Source organism: Perognathus longimembris, chromosome 9 (assembly GCF_023159225.1).
Source record: "Perognathus longimembris pacificus isolate PPM17 chromosome 9, ASM2315922v1, whole genome shotgun sequence".
In the NCBI taxonomy this organism is placed as follows: Eukaryota; Metazoa; Chordata; class Mammalia; order Rodentia; family Heteromyidae; genus Perognathus; species Perognathus longimembris.
Genome location: NC_063169.1, coordinates 67,004,815 through 67,023,617, shown reverse-complemented (window position 1 = coordinate 67,023,617; position 18,803 = coordinate 67,004,815). Strand labels below are relative to the sequence as shown.

The following is an 18,803-nucleotide window of genomic DNA, read 5'->3' as shown; positions in this document are numbered from 1 at the left end:
CGAGTGCAAGGGCCACCTGGGGTTCCACTCTGCGTGCTACTAAGGGAAGATTCTCCTGAATCACCAAGAGAAAGGGGATTGCAGGGACCATCAGCACGGAGGCAACGGTGCCTTTATGAGCGCTGGGCAGTTTTTATTCTTCAAAACACAATACACTGCTAGATTTGTGTAAAAATCTATTATGTGGTGGAAATACACTGCAAGGATACACCAAAAGGTTAACCACAAGTATCTCTGAAAGGTAGGATGAAGCACAATAATAAATTCAAATCTGTTTCATGCTCTTCTTTATGCTTTTCAAGGCTACCATGAACAATATATATTGCTTTGAAGGGAGCAAAAACATTGCCTTTGAAACAAAGTTTGAAACGAAGACTAAAACTCTCGTAAGAGATACTGGGCCCAGTAGCTCTCACCGACAGTTCCAGCTACTCAGGTGGTGGAGATTGGGAGGGAGGATCCTGGTTCAAAGGCAGCAAGTCAAACAATGAGCGAGATCCGGTAGTAGCCCACCCGCGAGCTGCGGACACATCTGACATCCAGCCCCGTGGGAAGGACGGGTAGGAGAGTCAAGGTCTGAAGCCAGCCTCGGACAAAAGGAAAACAGAACGGGCATGACACTACCTAAAAAGGACTAAGCCAAGAAACGACTGAAGATACCTGCCTAATAAGCGTGAGGTCCTGCGTTCAAACCTCAGTACAGGGAATAAAAAGAGGAATATTCTCAAGACAGATTGCGATCCTTGTGGCTTCCTACAACTTATAAATCCTTATACCCGAGGGGCCCCAGAATCCAGCCCCCCTGACTGTGCCCCTCTCGCTGCCTGGCAGCCTTTGCCGGGAAATGCTGAGCCCTTGGGGACGTCTCGGTTCTTTCCCCTGAACCTGGCCAGTGCCGGTGGTTGGAGAGCGGTGGGAGGCAGGGAGGGGACATGGGTGGGGGTCCCGGCTCTTCTGTCCCGGGCTCTTCCGCTGCTCCTGGTGCCTATCTGGGTCCTGGGAACAGAAAACAAAGGGCACAGTTTCTGCCCCGCTATGCAGAGTCAGCAGGGAGCTGACCTGGCTTTCCCCCCACATCGCCCTGGAGTCTGCATGTGAGTTGGCCACTTCTCAGTGCTTGTTTCTTATGGGCTCCAACGCTAAACAACTCAAACGACCCCTGCTCCGCTTCCGAGTCCTTACGCCTAGCAGGGCGTGCTGGGACCCAGCACTTAATGTCTGCACGCCAGCTTCTATGAGCTCTCTGCTCTGCTCAGTTCCGTCATAGTAACGTGTCTGCGCCTCGCAATGCTTCTGAGAGTCAGGCCAGGCGCTGAATCTCATCATCCAGAAAGCTTCAGGGAGAAGCCGGGATTCACCAGGACCAGGCAAGCGTGGACTGGCTTCATAAAGGACTGCTGAATGGCTATCTACTTGAGGATATGTCATGAGTTTCTTCCTTTCTGATGATAGAAGTATTACATGATCATCAGAGATACTGGAATCTCAGAAACATACAAAAGAAGTAAAAAAAAAATCACTCTTCAATCCAAGCAGACAAAGATCTTTTGATATTTCCTTCTTGTCATTTTTCTAGGCTTCGATATGCAGTAAGAATGCAATGTATTTTGCGTGTGTTCAATGAAAGCATACCAATATAACTTTGATGAGCAAATGAACACGTGACATTGACATATTAAGAGGCTCCTTAATAATAATCATGGCATAATTCCACCTTGGAAATGGGGGTACTGTTGCAATGTTCTTTCCTACGTAATATCTTCCATCCTTCTGTCATTTTTGGCTCCTTGCATTCGTTTCCAAACCTTGTTCTTCAGGAAAGAATGCTCCTAGTTCTCTTTCTACAAATTCCAGGTAGTCGAGAGCTTTTCTTAGCTGGCTACTGATGGTTCACACCTATACTCGTAGCTATTCCGAAGTCTGAGGTCTGAGGATCGCGGTTCAAAGCTAGCCCCGGCAGAAAAAATCCGAGACTCTTATTTCCAGTTAACCACCAAAAAGCTGGAAGTGGAGTTGTGGCTCCAGTGGTAGAACACTAGCCTTGAGTGAAAAAGTCAAGTGAGAGTGTAGGACTCTGAGTTCAAGCTCTAGTTACCAGTTCCCCCCCCACCCCGCCCCACATACCCAAAAAAGAGCATTTCTTCCATATTCTTTACTGGGCAAAAACATTTACAACTAATGTTCGTGATGCCCAGGTATCTGAAATGAAGAGAAACAGAGCAGAGGAATCTATGACTTGGACATGCCTTTCCCTGACCATTGAGGAAATACGCATGAACCATGGCGCACCTTTCTTCCAAGAATGTGCCAGAGGCTTAGCTCTCCTAGCAACCGGGGTGGGTTCCTCCTTGGGCAGACTCCTTGCACCCAGCTGCCAACGCAGCCTGAAGGCAGTAGCCCGTCAAAACCACATAAAGACGCGAGGTTCTGCAGTGAGGTTTTCGGTGCGCTTACCCAAGTACACAGCCGCCTTGGAGAAGGGAGCGTAGGGGGAAGTGGCCCTGGGTACACCCGCGCAGAGGCCCGCCAGGTAGCCAGGGGCTGGGTGGGCAGAAGCCTGCTTGTCACAGGCAGAGAGCAGTGTGGCCACAGACGCAGGAGCACGTCCTGTGAGTCATCATCAGCATCTCTAGCCGTGGTTGCCAAAATGTGCAAATACTCATTAAACTACGGATGGGAGAAAACCACCAGCCACTTCCCACCAGGAAGCGCGGTCCTTAGCTGCTCTGATGGCAGGAGGGGGGCGCAGGACGCTCACACAAGCCCTGTCATGGCGCTGCGGGTGTTGGAGCGGTCACGGCTCCACCGTGTGATTAGACTCCGAGGGGCTCGCAGCCATGTGTATTGGAGGGGTGGAGAGAAAGCCAGTCACCACAGAGCCAACAGCTGAGCCTGCCCGCCGGTCTCCAGATGTTCTTCTCTGCGCTCTCAGGCTCTTCCCTCCCTCTGCGGTTGGCCAGGGCGGGATGCAGCCTCGGGAAGGAAACAGGCCCCTCCGCTCCACGCTGCTTGAACGCTGCTGGATGCGGTCGTCTCCACAGTTCACCTGGTGGGTTTGGCAGAACGCAGCCCCATCTTTTTTTTTTTTTTTGGTCTTAGTAATGACTCCCCGCAGCCAGCCTGTGCGTGGTCAGGCAGAAAGATGGAATCCTAAGGGGGTTGAGATGAGGACCTTGAGCAAAAGAAATAAAACCCAAACCCCAGTTCTGAGTTTTTGTTTTCTTATGTATTGCCGTGGCTGAATCCAATCTCTCTTTATTGATGGGCCATGGCCTTCCCCATAGTAGAAAATCCTCTGCCCCACAAACTTGGATTCCATTTCTGCACCACCGTTATTAGTTTTGTTTTCCTTAGACTTGGGAATGGCTGGGCGTCAGCCCTCTTGATTGGCTGCTTTTGTCACGAAATGGCCCATCTGTGGCCTCTCTGGGTGATAAATGGCTCCTACACAGTTCCCCTCGTGAAATGCAGACTGGCCGAGGTGAGAAACAAACCACAAATAGCATCTTCTATGCCTGGAGGTGATCCCACGGGAACTGGGGGGACACGTGTGTCCCCAAGAACAGAGTAATTACCAGCCTTTTCCTGAAATGGTGGCATCGCAGACAGGGAGCATAGACCTGCACGGTCCAGGACGGCGCCCACTGGCTACAGCCGGTTCTCAAGCGCTCAGATGTGGCTAATCTGCATCCAATTGCATGGAAGTGTGAAAACACACGCCCATCTCAGTGTGGGACACCGAGAATGTCAACTATCCCAACTCTGTGCACATCGGTTACATTCAAATGGTAATACTGTTAAGAATCCCCAGTGCCACTACCCCCCACGTATACAGAGTCTAACAGTGACTTGATGGCAACAAAAGGAAACAGATGAAGTCAATTTTAGTTCTATTTTGTACTTAAATCAAGACCCAGTCTTGAAAACTATCAACACAAAAAGGGCTGGCAGAATGGCTCAAGTGGTAGAACACTTGTTTAGCAAGTTCAAAGCCCTGAGTTCAAAACACTAGAAATGTTAAAAAAAAAAAAAAGAAAAGAAACACTGTAACTGCCAGGTGCTGGTGATTCACACCTGTAATCCCAGCTACGCAGGAAGCTGACATATGGAGATTGAAGTTCAAAGCCAGCCTGGGCAGAAAATTCTGTGGCTCAAGTGACAGAATGCCAGATTGAGTGAAAAAACTTAAGGAGCACACCCTACCCCTGAGTTCAAGTACCAGCACACGCACACACCAACACACACACACACACACACACACACATATACACAGTTTAATTGGAAAAAAAAACCCCACTGTTTGTATGCTACTTGTTAGGGTGCAATGGGGGAGGTAGAACCCGATACTCTGCATAGGTGTGCAGAGCCTCGCAGTGGAATCCTTGCTCCCTTCTGGTCAACTTGCTGGCAGCACTGAGCTGAGAGGTGGACGAGGGTGGAATTGGGAAGTCTGCAGGGAGGGATCTATCTAGCTGTAGCCCCCAGTCCACACCCAGTCCACACCCGGCTTTTTAAACTAAGGCACTTTGCTTTATCGATATAAAATGCGAAGCTCACAAATAAAAACCACAAAAGCTCTCTCCCTAGAAGCAACATTTTGCTTTCGTCTTTTTCTTCCACGTGCCACCCCATGGGACACATCCGCGTGCTCAGCTCCGCCCCAATGGAAACCCACGCCAGCCCTGGCTGCTCCGCGTCTGGCCGTTCCAAGGGGTAAGCACTGGCTGAACCACTGGAGGCTGGAATCCTCCCACGGCCCCCACCAGGCCCCTCCCCCCCGCCCGGGAGCAGGCTGCCCTGCCCAGCCTAAGCCCTCCATGGGACGCTCAGAGCAATGCCAAGGCCCAGTCCCTCCTCCCCGCCTGCTGGGACTCTGGCCTGTCCCCCGTCCCTCCGGCCTCATCGCCGCCGGGAGATCGTCCTCTGTCATGGAAGTGGCCACAGAGGACACGACGGAAGAGGGCGGAGGCTGGAAAGCGCAGCTGCTGTCTGCAGCCCTGGCCGTGAGTGGCAGAGCCAGAGTCCAGGCCGCAGCCTGCGGGCTCAGGCCCCTGCCCTGCGCTGCGGACTCCATCCCTCCTCCCTCTGCATCCCTAACGGCAGCCCGGCTCCCACGGCAAGCCAGGCCTTCCCGTCACCCCAGCCTCTCACTCCCGCCTCGCCGCGTCTCCACGGACCCAGCTTTGCTCCTCAGCTCACGTAGGGCCCATCTGGCTCGCACCTGGCTTGTGGCACAGGGCCGGGTGGCGGCCTTCACCCCCAGCCGTGTCCCCGGCTCAGCCCTTCCTGACGGTCGCACCCATCCCTCTGCTCACAGCCTCTGCCTCAGTGTCGATCTCACGCTTGCTGGTTGAGTCTCAGGGCCGGACCTGAGCTCTCCCGGCCCACCCCCCCCTCGTACAGTTCCTGGCCTTGTGGAATTTCCATGCCTTGGACCCCGACTCTGCTCGCTGGACCCGCACAGGGCCGGGAGAAGGTGAAGCGCCCTGTCGCCCGGCCACTGACCAGCTGAGAGGCCTTGAAGCTACTTTCCTCCTCCACACCTCTATTTCTCTAGCTGGAAAATGGAAGCTATAGTTCCACCTGCCTCCTAGGTGGTGAGGAAGATTTCATTCATATTTGTAGCACGGAAAAAGTGTGTGGCATACAGTAGGCAGTGTAAACGTGAACTGTCTCTTTCTGTTTTCCAAATTCTGGTTTTGAGATCGTCTTCACACTGCTTTCGACCCTTATAACCTCTCATTAGAAATCCTCCTGCACCAGCCTCGGGAGCAGCTAGGACGGCAGGTGCGTTAAAACCACGGGCCATTCACGTCCTCCGTCTCCTGAAATCCAGCTCTCATTTTCTGTCTGGAGAAAGTTCTCCAAGATGAATCGATAAGATTATCTCCTTTGCTCCTCTCACAGGTTCATGTCCCACGGACACGCGCCAACTCAGGTGACATCACAAGGGTCATCAGCTGGGATGGCTGTGTGCCCAAGGGACATTTAACAATGGCCGGAGATGACTTCCTTGTCCCAGCTCTAGTTGCGGAGGGCAGGTACGTCACCAAGCATCCTGCCATACACAGGACAGGCCCCGCCACCAAGAGCTGCAGGGCAATGAGGCAGAGGCGGCAATCACTGCATCACCACAATCGGCTCTTGTTGAAGTCCTTCTGTCTTTTGTTTAAAGCTCTCTATGATTTCACGTGTGCATACCAATCCCCACCCCACCCTGCTCCCCTCCAACCCACCTACAGCGGTTTTGATTCTCCTGTAGTACTTGAGGTAGTGCTACGCCTAAAGTAAACTTCACAACTGATGAGATTAATGTCCTGACTCAAAGTCCAGCCAGGAATGTTTTTATTTAAGTATCTGGGATATGCCATTACAAGATTAAAGCATTTTTTTCTATGCTAAACGAGAGAGAAATGGTCTCCAGGTGTGTTCCACGACAGGGCAGGCTGCAGGTGGATGGGGAACCTGCCTTTATATCAAGTCCCCAAGAGGTATTGATGGGCAGGTCCTGGGCTCACACTTGGAGGGTTTCAGGGCCGGAGCAGTTTCTCCTTTAAGATGCTTTGCCTTTTTTTTTTTTTAATTTAATTTATTTATTAATTGAACACAATTTTTTTTTTTTTTTGGCCAGTCCTGGGCCTTGGACTCAGGGCCTGAGCACTGTCCCTGGCTTCTTTTTGCTCAAGGCTAGCACTCTGCCACTTGAGCCACAGCGCCACTTCTGGCCGTTTTCTGTATATGTGGTGCTGGGGAATCGAACCTAGGGCCTCGTGTATCCGAGGCAGGCACTCTTGCCACTAGGCCATATCCCCAGCCCTGAACACAATTTTTTGACAAGGTGTTGTGCAAAAAGGGTACAGTTACATATTAGAGTGTGTACATTTCTTGTGATATCTTATGCCCTGTTTTTCTTTCCCTTCTCTAGGTCAGGTAGACATATATACAATACACAATGTATCAAGAACATATATATTAGCCACGTGGCCAAGCCCAAGAAAATTTGCCTAGGGGTGCTTTGCCTTTTATGTAGTCCTCAGATCTGCAGGCAGAGGAAGCAACCCCGCAGAGCTGGCCAGCCACAAGGTTCATGTCTTTTTTGTAAGAAATAGACGTAGTGACATGAATGGGAAGTTCCTAGAGCCAACTGAGCCAGCTGGCATGCAGCTACTATTCTCCCATCGTATCCCTCTGAATTCAGAGAACTTTGGCGGGGAGGGGGCACACCCAGGACCTAACAGGCCCTCTAGGTGATTCTGATCTACGTGCTGATTTAAGAATGGGTGATGGAATCAAAGGGCATGAGACTTGACCATAACCGTGAGCAACAACAATGTGTTTACTTAGATATTTCAGATATTCCATTATTTATAAGTTCCATAATTATACTGACAGAAATTAAAAACGAAAGAAATCTGTTAACAGTGTAGAACCTGCCTTATCAGGGTCTAGTACCCAGCAAGAACTCAGTAAGTGGTATGTGGAACGAGAGAATGCGTGCATGAAGCTCTCCTTTAAAAGTAAAACAAACGGTGAGCTTAAGAATCATTCTCACCAGGTGCAGGTGGCTCACGTCTGTGATCCTAGCTCCTCAGGAGGCTGAGATCTAAGGATGAAAGTTCAAAGCCAGCCCAGGCAGAAAAGTCCATGAGACTCTTACCTCCAATTAACCAGCAAAAAGCCAGAAGTGGAAATTGACTTAAGAGGCAGAGTGCCATTCAATCTTGAGTAAAAAGGCTAAAGGAGGGTGCCTTGGCCCTGTGTTTATTTCCAGTACTGGTAAAACACACACACACACACACACACACACACACACACACACACACACACACACCCCAAACAACACCCCTAAACCATTCTTACAGTGTCTATTTCAAAAGATCCAAAAAACATATAGCCAAAATGGAAAAATCCAAGAGATTCCAGCAACTATTTAGGTCTCTTTCTTTACAGACTCTATCTGTGTGGTCCTGTACGGTAACTGCTGGTCACGTTGGTCTTTCTATTGTGCCCTGGGCACGTGGCTTGTCCAGAATAAAGTTTGCTGTAGCATGAACTATCGTGAGACTCGAAAACTCAGCACAGAAGCATCACATTACTATACTTTTTATACTGCATACACATTGGATATTACTAGATTAACACTCCTGGAAGATGCGCAGCCACAGAGGGACTTGCCTTAAGGTTCTAGGGACCCAGTTCTCAGCATCGCTCCATGTGTTACCGTCCAGTTTCGTGAGGGTCGTGACACAGTCCGACCCTGCTCCTGCTCTAGTTCTTTCTACCCAGTCACTCAGTCAAGGGCCGTCGGGCTTCAAGTTTCCATCCCAGGTGGGAAACAGAGAGATTTCTTTAAGTACACACTCGCGAAATCTGGCATGCCTCTCACTTGGACTTCTGTTTTCCCCAGCGAGGCTGCAAATAAATGGTCTGCACTTCTATCCCCTACAAAAACCCCATTTTGTTTCCATAGGAAAAAAATTCAAGTGGTGAATCTAAATAAATGGAAAATGGAGGATCATTTTTTCTTGTCGAACGTGGTGGCGGGAAGGGCCCTCGTGGGATGACCCACTGTCTCTCCGGCTCTTGCCACCGAGAGCCGACTGGCCTCTGTCTACACACTTGTTACCTCTGCCCTCATTTTTCTCCCCTTCCCCCTCCCCCTCCTCCCTGCCAGTTCTATATATTTAAAAAAAAAATACAGCCTGGCCAAGCACTGGTGGCTCTTGCCTGTAATCCTAGCTATTCAGGAGACTGAGATCTGAGAATCACAGTTCAAAGACAGCTCAGACAGAAGGGGAGGTGTGGCTCAAATGGTAGAGCACCAGCCGTGAGTGAAAATGCCAAGCAAAAGTGTGGGGCCCAGAGTTTAAGCCCCAGTACGGGCACAACAAACACAATCTGCTCATAGGTAGGTCGAGTTTTGCTCTTGACTGAGAGAGACATTGAGAACGGGGACACTGCGCGAGAGCACCAGGTTATCTCTGTGGGACTGGCTTCCGGGGCTCAGTGCAGTGTGAGCAATTTGGTCCAACGGGCTCTTTTGTCCAAGCTTCTCTTCCTGTCAGAAGGAGAGAACGTCAGCCTGCCTCCCCAGAGCTGTCTAGAGGATGGAGAAGACAATTTCTCCAATGTCCAAAATGAGCAGCTACCACTGCACGAGGAACTGGGTTCAATCCCGGTGCCCGGTGCCTTCCTACAAGTTTGTCTTCCTATAGAAAGAGGAAATAATTCAAGCTTCTACCATGCCCTGGATGGAAACCACTCATCCTCACAAACCTGGCAGAAAAAAAATCAAACCTTCAGCTCCTTCCTCCCCTCAGGGCCAGAGCCTTCGAAATCTGGTGGCATTTCCCCCTCTCCCCCGCAAATACCGTGCTTTGGAGCTGTCACATCTGGTGTGCAGCTCTCCTAGGCTGGGATGACAATCATGTCCGGCTCCACACCCTGCCTCGGGAAGGGAGACTCACTGCCCACTCTTTCCTGGCATGGAAACACACTAGATAATTCTACAATCTTCTAGAATTTCCTTCTAAACAAGGAATCTGTCTTTCTCCATCTTTCCTTCCTTTCGCTTCCTAGGATATGATTTTCTTCACAGATCTTTTTTTCTCTTCCAGAAGGTACTTCAGACATGGCGGTCTCCCTGGCTCCCCTAGCCTGAGCTCCTCACAGATGTCACAGAGAATCTATATATCCGTGAGAGTCCCACCAGACAAAGGGCCTCATGTTCTCAGACAGCTCCAAGAGTCCTGCTGGACAGTGTGGACTTTTCCCACAGCGCCTTCTCCTCTGCTCACGTGGACACGGGCCTTTAGTAGCGCTCCCCATAGCCATGGAATGCTGGCCTCTGCTGCGTCTGCGCCCATGAATATAATGAGTCAGCCGGGGGCCAGGATGGTCATGGCACTGGGGGACACCATCGGTGTACAGGGAGGAAGGACATAATCCAGGCGAATGCAAAGCGCTCCCTGCTCAGGTGAGCCCAGCAATCTCCCTCTCAGAACAGCCGCTTACTTGAAGATGCAGGAAGAGCAAGGAGAAGGCTCTGGTTCCTAGGCACGAGTAAATGCTTGATCTGGGGCATGGACAAGGAAGCGTGCAAGAGCTTCCTAGGTGGCGTCCCAAGACTCGGACAGGAGCTGGCAGAGAGCAGCAGAGAGCAGAGGATGTACAGGCAAGGAGGAATCTCAGAGGCTGATGGAATCGGGTTCTTACGGGAGCTCTGGGGACTGGTCTAACGTTTCTGAGAATGCTCTGAAATTCTGAAATGCTCACTGCAAATAAAAAATACACCATGGGTAAACTGTGAGGATTTGGGATCTGAGTAGTGAGATACAAATAAGAAAGGTGGAAATGGCCTGAAAATGTCACCATCTGAAAAGAAAGAAAAGTAGTAAAAATGTCTACTTGTGACACACACACACACATACACACACGCGTGCGCGCAAATGTGTACACACTCTCTTGGTACTGGGGCTTGAACTCAAGACCTCACTTCCCACTTGGCTCTTCCACTCAAGGCTGGCACGCTACCACTCGAGCTGCCCTTCTACTTCGGTTTGCTAGTGGATGTTTGCAGATGTCAGGTGGCTTTTTCTGCCTGAGCTGGCTTCAAACTGTGATCCTCAGACCTCAGCCTACTGAGGAGCAGCTACGATTACATGTGTGAGCCACCGGAGCCTGACCAATGCCTGCCATTCTGACTCTGCACATTTGGGCTGAGGGTTTCTATCCAAATACTGTAGACAACTGAAGTACAGCACACAAAGCGACCGGTTGTTGTGGAAGATTCCATCGCAGACGAGTTCCAGTGAAATGAGACCATTCGATTTTAGAGACGTTTGATGGTGAATGTTACCAACAGAAACCATCAACACAAAGCAAAATTAATCATGGCCCAAACAAAACCAGCAACCATAAAAGACCCAAATCAAAAAATGTACATGGTAAAACGTCCAATTATCAAGAAAAATTGTCTCAGTGGAAGTGATAGTTCTACAAGAAAAACTTAACAATGATCACTTACACAAAATTAAAAAAGAACTTGATCAAAAATCTGTTACAGATTTTATGCAGCAAATAAATTACTCCAATAAAAGTAATCTTAGTAAAATAAAAATGTAAGTAGAGGAAACTGATTAAAGTCTTCCATGGGCTTAAATATGATTCCCTGAAAGTATTTCCTTCAAGGAAAAATCCATTAGTGTCATTAAGAGTCCAATTAAAATGTTTCTGCTCTTAAACTTAGAATTAGGATGCCTCTGGGGAAGAAACTCCAGCAAGGCCAGGTGGTGGACCAACACTGGTGGTTGCCATGGAAACCTTCCCTGGAGAGGTTCCTCTCAGGACGGCCCAGAACTGCTGACAGATGAGACTGTTCCCGCACTGTGTTCCCTAAAGGTCTCACCTGCAAGATTATCTCCAAGAACTAATCTGGGAAGTCACAACGGGCACTGTGCTGCTACAAGTATGACCGGCTCTGTGCACGACAAGGAAAACGGCAGGATGGTGGGGAATTGATCAAAGGTGGGGGGAGGGACAGAGTTGCTAGGTAAAGGAGGAAACAGAGGAGAAAGAGGAGGAGCAGAAGGAAGAGAAGGGGAATAAGAGAAGAGGAGGAAGAGGAAGGGGAGAAGAGGAGGAGGAGGAGAAAGAAGAAGAGAGGAAGAGGAGAAGGAAGAGGAGGAGGAGGAGGAGGAAAGGGAAGGGAAGGAGGAGGAGGACCAAGAGAGGCAGAGGGCAGCCAACAAGGGAGAGGAGGGCTACATTTGCCCCGTCTAGGGACAGTGGGATTCTACCCAAGTGGAGAAGGTGTAGAGAAGAGGTAGTCATCCCCGACAGCCTGCCACCATGCAGGTGGATTTTATTAACACTGAGGACTACGCACCGAACCCAGAGCCTCAGAGACTAGGTACTATCTACTCACGACTAGGTACTATCTACTCATGTACTACCACTGAGCTTCGCCCCCTAACCCAGGTGGAATTTTGTGTAAGCCCACCACCAGGCTTCCTTCCACGGACTCTACCTTCACTAGCAAGGTTTTGATCTCTTGCTTGGAATTTGGGTCCCTGTGTCTTGGGAAGCACTTTCTGAACCAATTGACAGCTGTCACCTACCCTTGGCAGCCTCAGGATGGGGGGGGGAGGGGGAGGGGGGTAGATGCGACAGGAGGATGGGGGTCGGAGAACAGAGGCGAACCTGCAGCTTTCCTCTTTTCATTCCTAAGAAGGTCTGGCCCGCACCGAAAGGAAATGCTCTGGCCCTGAGATTCCTCCTACAGTAAGTCTCTCATCCTGTTCTCTTGGACTCCATATCCGTTTCTCACAACCTCTCTCTGGGGAAAGTGATGCTGTTGAGTTCTGAACTGGCAAGAATTTCCAAGGAGGCCTCTGTGGCCCCGGCGTGCGTGGACTTTCCAGGACACTTGCTGCCTCTCTGCTTGGTTGTGACCTGAATTACGGGGAACATTCTTCTGGAAGAAAGAAGTGCGTGGCATTTCAGGAGTCCTGGAACAGACCCAGAAGCCCAGAGCCTTCTTCATCATGGCCCACTTCTCCCCAGAAGCCTGGAGCCAGAGGGCCTGCACACCTCCTCAGCCCCGACCCCCTCCAGGCGGCTACCACAGGCCTTTAGACACAAGCGATCTAAAATGGATACCTAGAATTAATAACCCTAATAATAAAAAGTCCCCAAAGCTTATTTTCACTTTCCTTCTCTAGTCAGACAGCATAAAATGTGTCAGGATTTCATTGAAACATATTATTATTTCCCAATCATAGATGCAAGGACTTCTTGGGAAGAATCAGAGCAGCCACGATGACGATCACATGTCCGCACCCCCATCTTAAGCCTTGGGGAGTTACAGTGTCCCCAGAGACAGTGCTCTAGCCATTCAATGATGTCATACTTCAAGTAGCTTCTTAGGAGACCTGTGTCCATAGATGTTGAAGAGCCAGCTCAGTGGGAAAACGGGAGAACTTAAAAAAGAAATAAATAGCCAGGTGCCAGGGGCTTGTGCCTGTAATCTGAGCGACTCAGGAGGCTGAGATCTGAGGACGATGGCTCAAAGCCAGCCAGGGCAGGAAAGTCCCTAAGACTCTTCTCTCCAACTAAGCACCGAAAAGCTTGAGTGAAAAAGCTCAAGGACAGTGCCCTAGGTCCTGAGTTCAAGACCCAGGACCAGCACCAAACAAACAGAAGAAGCACTAGTTATCAAGCACCTGCAATGCACCAGCCCTTGCCTCTTAATCTTGAATCCTGACGAGACCCTCACCAGGTCACACCATCGTCCTGTTTTACAGACAGAACATGAACATGCGGTTGAGGAGAATGTGATCTAGTCTAGTGCCACACAAATGGAGTTAGGGCTCCAACTCACATCTTAGTGACTCCCTGGCCCTTTGTTTTTCTATGTCTCCCCCAGCGTGGAGGCTGGGCTCCTGCCCCACACAAGGACTTTCAAGCTGCTTGCTGGAGTGGGTAGACTTTGGATGATGCATCTAGCTCTGCTCCCGAAGGAACTGGCCTGGCCTCTCCCTCTCCCCAGTGAGGGGAGGATCTGGGAAGAACCGAGAGGGACCCGGTGACCTGGGCGTTAGGCGACAGCTCTAAAAACCACAGAAGCCCTTCTCTGAAGCTTAGTTTCCTTACTTGTAAAATAAGTGTGACACTATCATCCGGTTGCTCGGATGTGAAAAGCACCATGATAATCACTACGGGGCTTTAAAAATGGCTCAACTGCCGTAACATGTGGGGCTGTAAGTGGTAAAGCAGCACAGAGACTGTCTTCTTCCTTCTCCTTTCTTTTCTACCTCGGGAAACAAGAAGGTTGCGGAACAGCAGACGACACCACGTGCTCCCACTGTTGGTTCCCTTACTATCGCTGGCAGCTTGCCGGGGAGAAGGATGGGGGCAAATGCGGAGAGAAGGTCACAGTAGTTCCTTTGCCCTTTGGGAATGGGAAGCCCATTTCTAGCGAGAGCCACGCGTGGCCGTGTACCTCCGGCCTGCGTGGCTGGGGGAATGCATCTACTGACTGATTTTCAGGCCTACAATTCTGTCCACGGTGACGCCGCACAGCCCCTGTGCCATGCTGGTTAAATGCACGAATGAACCACTGCGAAGCCAGTCACCCGGGCACACGTTTAACAGCAAGGAAACAAACAAAACTCTTCCCTCCCCCCCCAGCCCCATTAAAACAACTTTGGAGGGTGAGAAATTAGAATCAGATTCCATGTCTTCAAGATAGATTGTGGTGAACTCTTTTAGCCTAAGGCTTTCATTTGTCCCAGAAAATGACGCTATGTAGTTCAATACATAAAACAGTTGTACGTTGTGGTTCTGCCTAAATAAACGAATTCCGGGGCCCAGGCTGAGGAGCAAGAGAGCAGTACAGGTGTAATCTCCCCTCTTTTTTTTTTTTTTTTTTTTGCTTGTTTGTGTTGTTATTTTTTTCAGGGTCTCGGCTCTCCCTCAGCTTTCCTGCTCAATCAAGGCTTGAACCACACTTGAACCACACTTGAACCACACCTGTGCTTCCCACTTTGGTGGCTGATTGGGAGATAAGAGTCTCCGGACTTGTCCTGCCCAGGCTGACTTCGAGCCCACCTCCCACTAGGGTCCTCGCCTTCTCCAGGGCCTTGCCCTCCTGCACGGGCCCCTCAGCCTGCCCCCCCACCCCCACCCCACTGGGGCCGGCCCGGGTGGGAGGGGGCCCCAGGCCGAGGGCAGACCCTCCCTCCCTCCCTCCTCGTTACCTATTTGCCTTTCCAGGTCGGCGGCTTCATCGGGCGTGGCGCGCGGGAGGACCCCGGGATCGCTGAAGCTGGTGCGCAGCAGGGTCCCCATCACGAAGAAGAAGAGAATTCCACCCACCACAGGGATGGCGGGGGTGATCTTCACCGCCAGGTACGGGCAGCTGCCAGCGGGCGGGGGAGGGGAGAAAGAAAGGGAAGGCAACGTCAGCGGCAAGCTGATTTGGAGGCATGTAACCGGTTTCCCGGAAGACCCCTGGGTGGTAGGAATCGGGATGTGGGGAGGTCTGAGCCCTCTGTGCCCAGCCATGGCTGCCCCCCCCCCCCCGTCACGGCAGCCCGTACTCTTCCCATAGGAGACGCAGGCAGAAGCGTGAACAGTCCTGCTTGCACAATCGATCGAAGACGTACACAGCTTGTATAAATACGCACATGCCCTTTGCACTGTACATGTCGCCCACCCATCCCTGGAATCACAGACTAGAACAAGACACCAAGGTGCGACGATTTCCCCCACCCAGCCCCGCCCATCGGGCGGCCTTCCGCCGGCACCCAGCCCCGAGGGCCACGTGCACTCGCTCGCAAGAGGAGAGGAGCAGCTCCTCCACAGTTGGTGGGTGGTCTCACCACGAGTCTCAGCAGCTGTGGGGACGAACTCGCAAGGGGGCTGGGGAAGAGGTGTAAAGGGATTTCAGTGGCTAGACTAGAATAATCTCACTTCTTTTTTTTTCCAGAAAGCAATTGAGCTATATTCACTGATGAACGCTCTGTGGCCCGGGCTGGTCTTCCGGTCCTGGGTTGAAGCAATCCTCCTGCCTCAGCCTCCCACATAGCTGGAATGACCGGTGTACAGCTGCCGTGAGGGTGACAGAGGAGCTCTTAGGCCTGCGCATGCGCCTTGTTGTCGGCCTGGAACCGAGCTTGCGAAGGTGGCATCCTTCGAGCCACTCACAGTGACGAGCCAGCTCGGCCGCTCGTGTCATTCTGGCGGCTGGCAACTCCCCTAAGGGTCAGGCTGATGCTCCGGAGGCCTCTCGTCACCTCCCCCTGCCCGGGAGGATGTCCCCTCCCCGTGCTGAGGTCTGAGAGTGTGTCAACGTCTCCAGCCCTGTCCCGGGAGAGGAGGAGCAGCCGCAGCCGCAGCCGCAGCGGGCCCACGAGGGCTTCCCCAGACGTTGAACCACTGCCCGGGATGGCGCAATGGCGGTGTCACGGGAGCCTCTGCTGGCTCCCCTGCGGAACCTGCTCCTGTTCCCGTCCCTTGGGAAGCCCGGGCAGGTCCGCTGGCTCCTCTATCCTCACACGAAGGCAACGGGCAGCGCTTGGGCCGCTCCACATAGCAAACATTGCCGTTAATGAAAGTTTAATGAGTCCAGGGAACAGTGGAAACTTCCAGACGGATTGTTTAAAACCGTACCAGGGTCTGCTCTCAGTGCTTGCTAGGCACGTATTCTACTGCCTGAGTCCTATCCCAGCCTGTTTGCTCTGATGCTTTAGGAGACGCCCCCCCCCCCCCCCCAGCTCATCCCAACCTCAATCCTTCCATTTCCGCTTCCTGCCATTGCTGGAAGTGAAGCACTGCACCTAGCGATCGGTCAAGATGAGAGGTCGCCAACTCCCCCCCCCCCCCCAACCAGGCTGGCCTTGAACTGCAGTCCTCCCGATCTGGACCCTCTACCTATCTAGGGCTACCGGTGTGAGCCAGCAGCGCCCAGCCTTAGCGGGGTGTCACGCGAGGCTCCTGAGCCCCCCGCAGCCCCTCCGTGGCCGGTGAAGGCAGAGGGCACGGGAAGGGAGGCGGGAAAGCCGCGCGTTCCAGGGGCTCTGGAGCCAAGTGGCTGCATACTTGGGGTCTGCCAACTGTCTGTGCTGGGTGGGGCTGGGAACTTCATGACCTAGGTGCTGAGGAGCAGCCCCCCGCCCCCCCCCGGGGTGTGCTGGGTGGAGAGGAGGGGAGCGCGCCTGCCCTGCCGAGTGAGCGGGGGGCACACGTTCCGTGAGCACCGGTCAGGTCCTCCAAGACGCCTCGCCTCCGAGAGCGCGGAACGAGGCAGCGCCTGACCTGACCTCGGCGCCACTTTGTGCAACGCCAGTGGCGTGGCGACGGTCCCCTTCATCCACTAGTCTCTGTGCGACCAAAGACGGGGCTGAGTTCTCTTGGCGATCCTGGGCGATCCCCTTTAGGAAAAGCAGCGGCATGGGGCAGCGGTGGCTCGCGTCCTCGCTGCTCGGGAGGCTGAGAGCGGAGGAGCGCGGTGTGAGGCCAGCCAGGCAGCAACGCCCGTGAGGCGTCTCACCATTAAACACCAAAAAGCCACAGGTGGACGTGTGGCTCAAGGGCCGGAGCACTAAGTCCAGGCCCCAAGTTCAAGCCCCGGTTCTGGCACACACACCACACAAGAGCAGAACGCACGCCGATGCCATTTGCGCCCCTAAACAATGAGATCCGTGCTACAGGACCCCAAAACTGCTGCCAGAGAAGAGGCGGGAAGCATCTGCAGTCCTTCTGGAGAGCAGAAGTCAACGAGCAGACTGCCCACAGATGTGACCGTCAACAAAGACCTCCCGGGGGGGGGGGGGGGCAGAGGGAGCGTCTCCACCGGCCCACGCGGCACACAGAACACTCTCCACCCTAGCCCAGACCCCTTGGAGGAGGGCGTTCCAGAGCAGTGTGGACAGGAGCTCCAGCTCTGAGGGCCATCTGTGACGAGGAAGACGCCACCCGGAGGGCCTGGATGGCATACAAGAGGATACCACTGCCAAAGGCACAACCCCCAAAGGGAGTCCTATTTCTGTCTCAACAAGCATGACCTACATACAACTCGGGGCAGTGCAGAAAACACACAACGGGCGGGCATCTTTTCTTCATAAAGCTCGATTGTAAGGCGACAGGAGGAGGATAAAATAAGAATCTGAAAGCATGGCTTTCCAGAACACAAAAGGAATTAGCTAATTTAGCACCAGACAAAACAAATGCTAAAGGGATGAGAAGCCTTCCAAGTCCCCCTCCCCCAAATCCCGTACAGTCCTGCCAGCTGTCTGACTGTAGATATGAAACAGCCATATAGAAACCAGAAGCTCACAGTGCTGCTAGGTAAAGAAAGGCCCATTCCAGGGAATTGTTAATTGTGCAGCATTGTCGAAAGATGATAAAGAATTTTTAAGTGCTGATAGAAATCTCAAGGAAAATAGTTTTAGTGTGTTTTGATGCTCATACGTGAAAGATGGAACTGTCTCCTGGCTATCATTTGAGATGACAAAGTCAGAGTGTTTGGCAGTTAAAAATATATAGATGGGTCAGGGGCTGGTAACTCGCGCCTGTAACTCCTGTCAGGAGGCTGAAATCCGAGCATCACAGTTTGGAACCAGCCCACGATGGAAAGTTTGAAACCCTATCTCCCATTAATCACCCCAAACCAGGAAGTGGAGCTGTGGCTCAAGTGGTAGAGTGCCAGGTTTGGGCAAAAGAGCTAAAGGAGAATATGAGGTCCTGAGTTCAAGCCACAGGTTTGGCACAATAACAAAAACATGTAGCTGGATACAAATTTTTTTTTTTTTATCATCAGCGGACATTTCAGAATCAATACTGTCATTAATTCTACATGTGTGTTTAGAAGCTGGCTCCCTGGGTAGTATTTGACATAAAGCTGATTCCTTGGATAAAAACCCCAAGACTAAATTAATTTCCAAAACATTTCAGATAGGAAACCTGGATTTCATTATTGCGTAGCAAGGTCTCTGTTTTTCCACAGGACAGTCTTTGGGAGAAGACTGACTTTACTTTAAACAAAACAAAACAAAGTTAACAAGATGACGCAGAGATATTATAACCATGTGGCCTTTGGGACAAGAAGCAGAGAATCTTTTTATGTATCAAAACAATCCAAGTCATCTTTCAAATTTTTGGTCTGCAAACAGACACAAAAGTTCCTGTTCACAGAAGTTCATAATTCCCAACAAACAAATGTTCTGCATATGATATTTTAAATTTTGTCCTGTATATAGCATAGACTTGAGCATCACTATTTCTTGTTTATCTCTTGGTCA

At 51.5% G+C, this 18,803-nt stretch overlaps 1 protein-coding gene across 3 annotated transcripts in view; it reads right to left on the bottom strand.

Annotated features, from left to right (window-relative positions):
* The window catches only part of Zdhhc14 (zinc finger DHHC-type palmitoyltransferase 14), a 170,714-nt gene that overhangs the window by 46,942 nt on the left and 104,969 nt on the right, over positions 1-18,803 (bottom strand). For all 3 annotated transcript variants that reach the window (XM_048354362.1, XM_048354363.1, XM_048354364.1), the window contains exon 2: positions 14,760-14,920. In XM_048354362.1, coding sequence (XP_048210319.1) covers positions 14,760-14,920 — 161 coding nt within the window. The remainder of the gene's footprint in view (positions 1-14,759; positions 14,921-18,803) is intronic.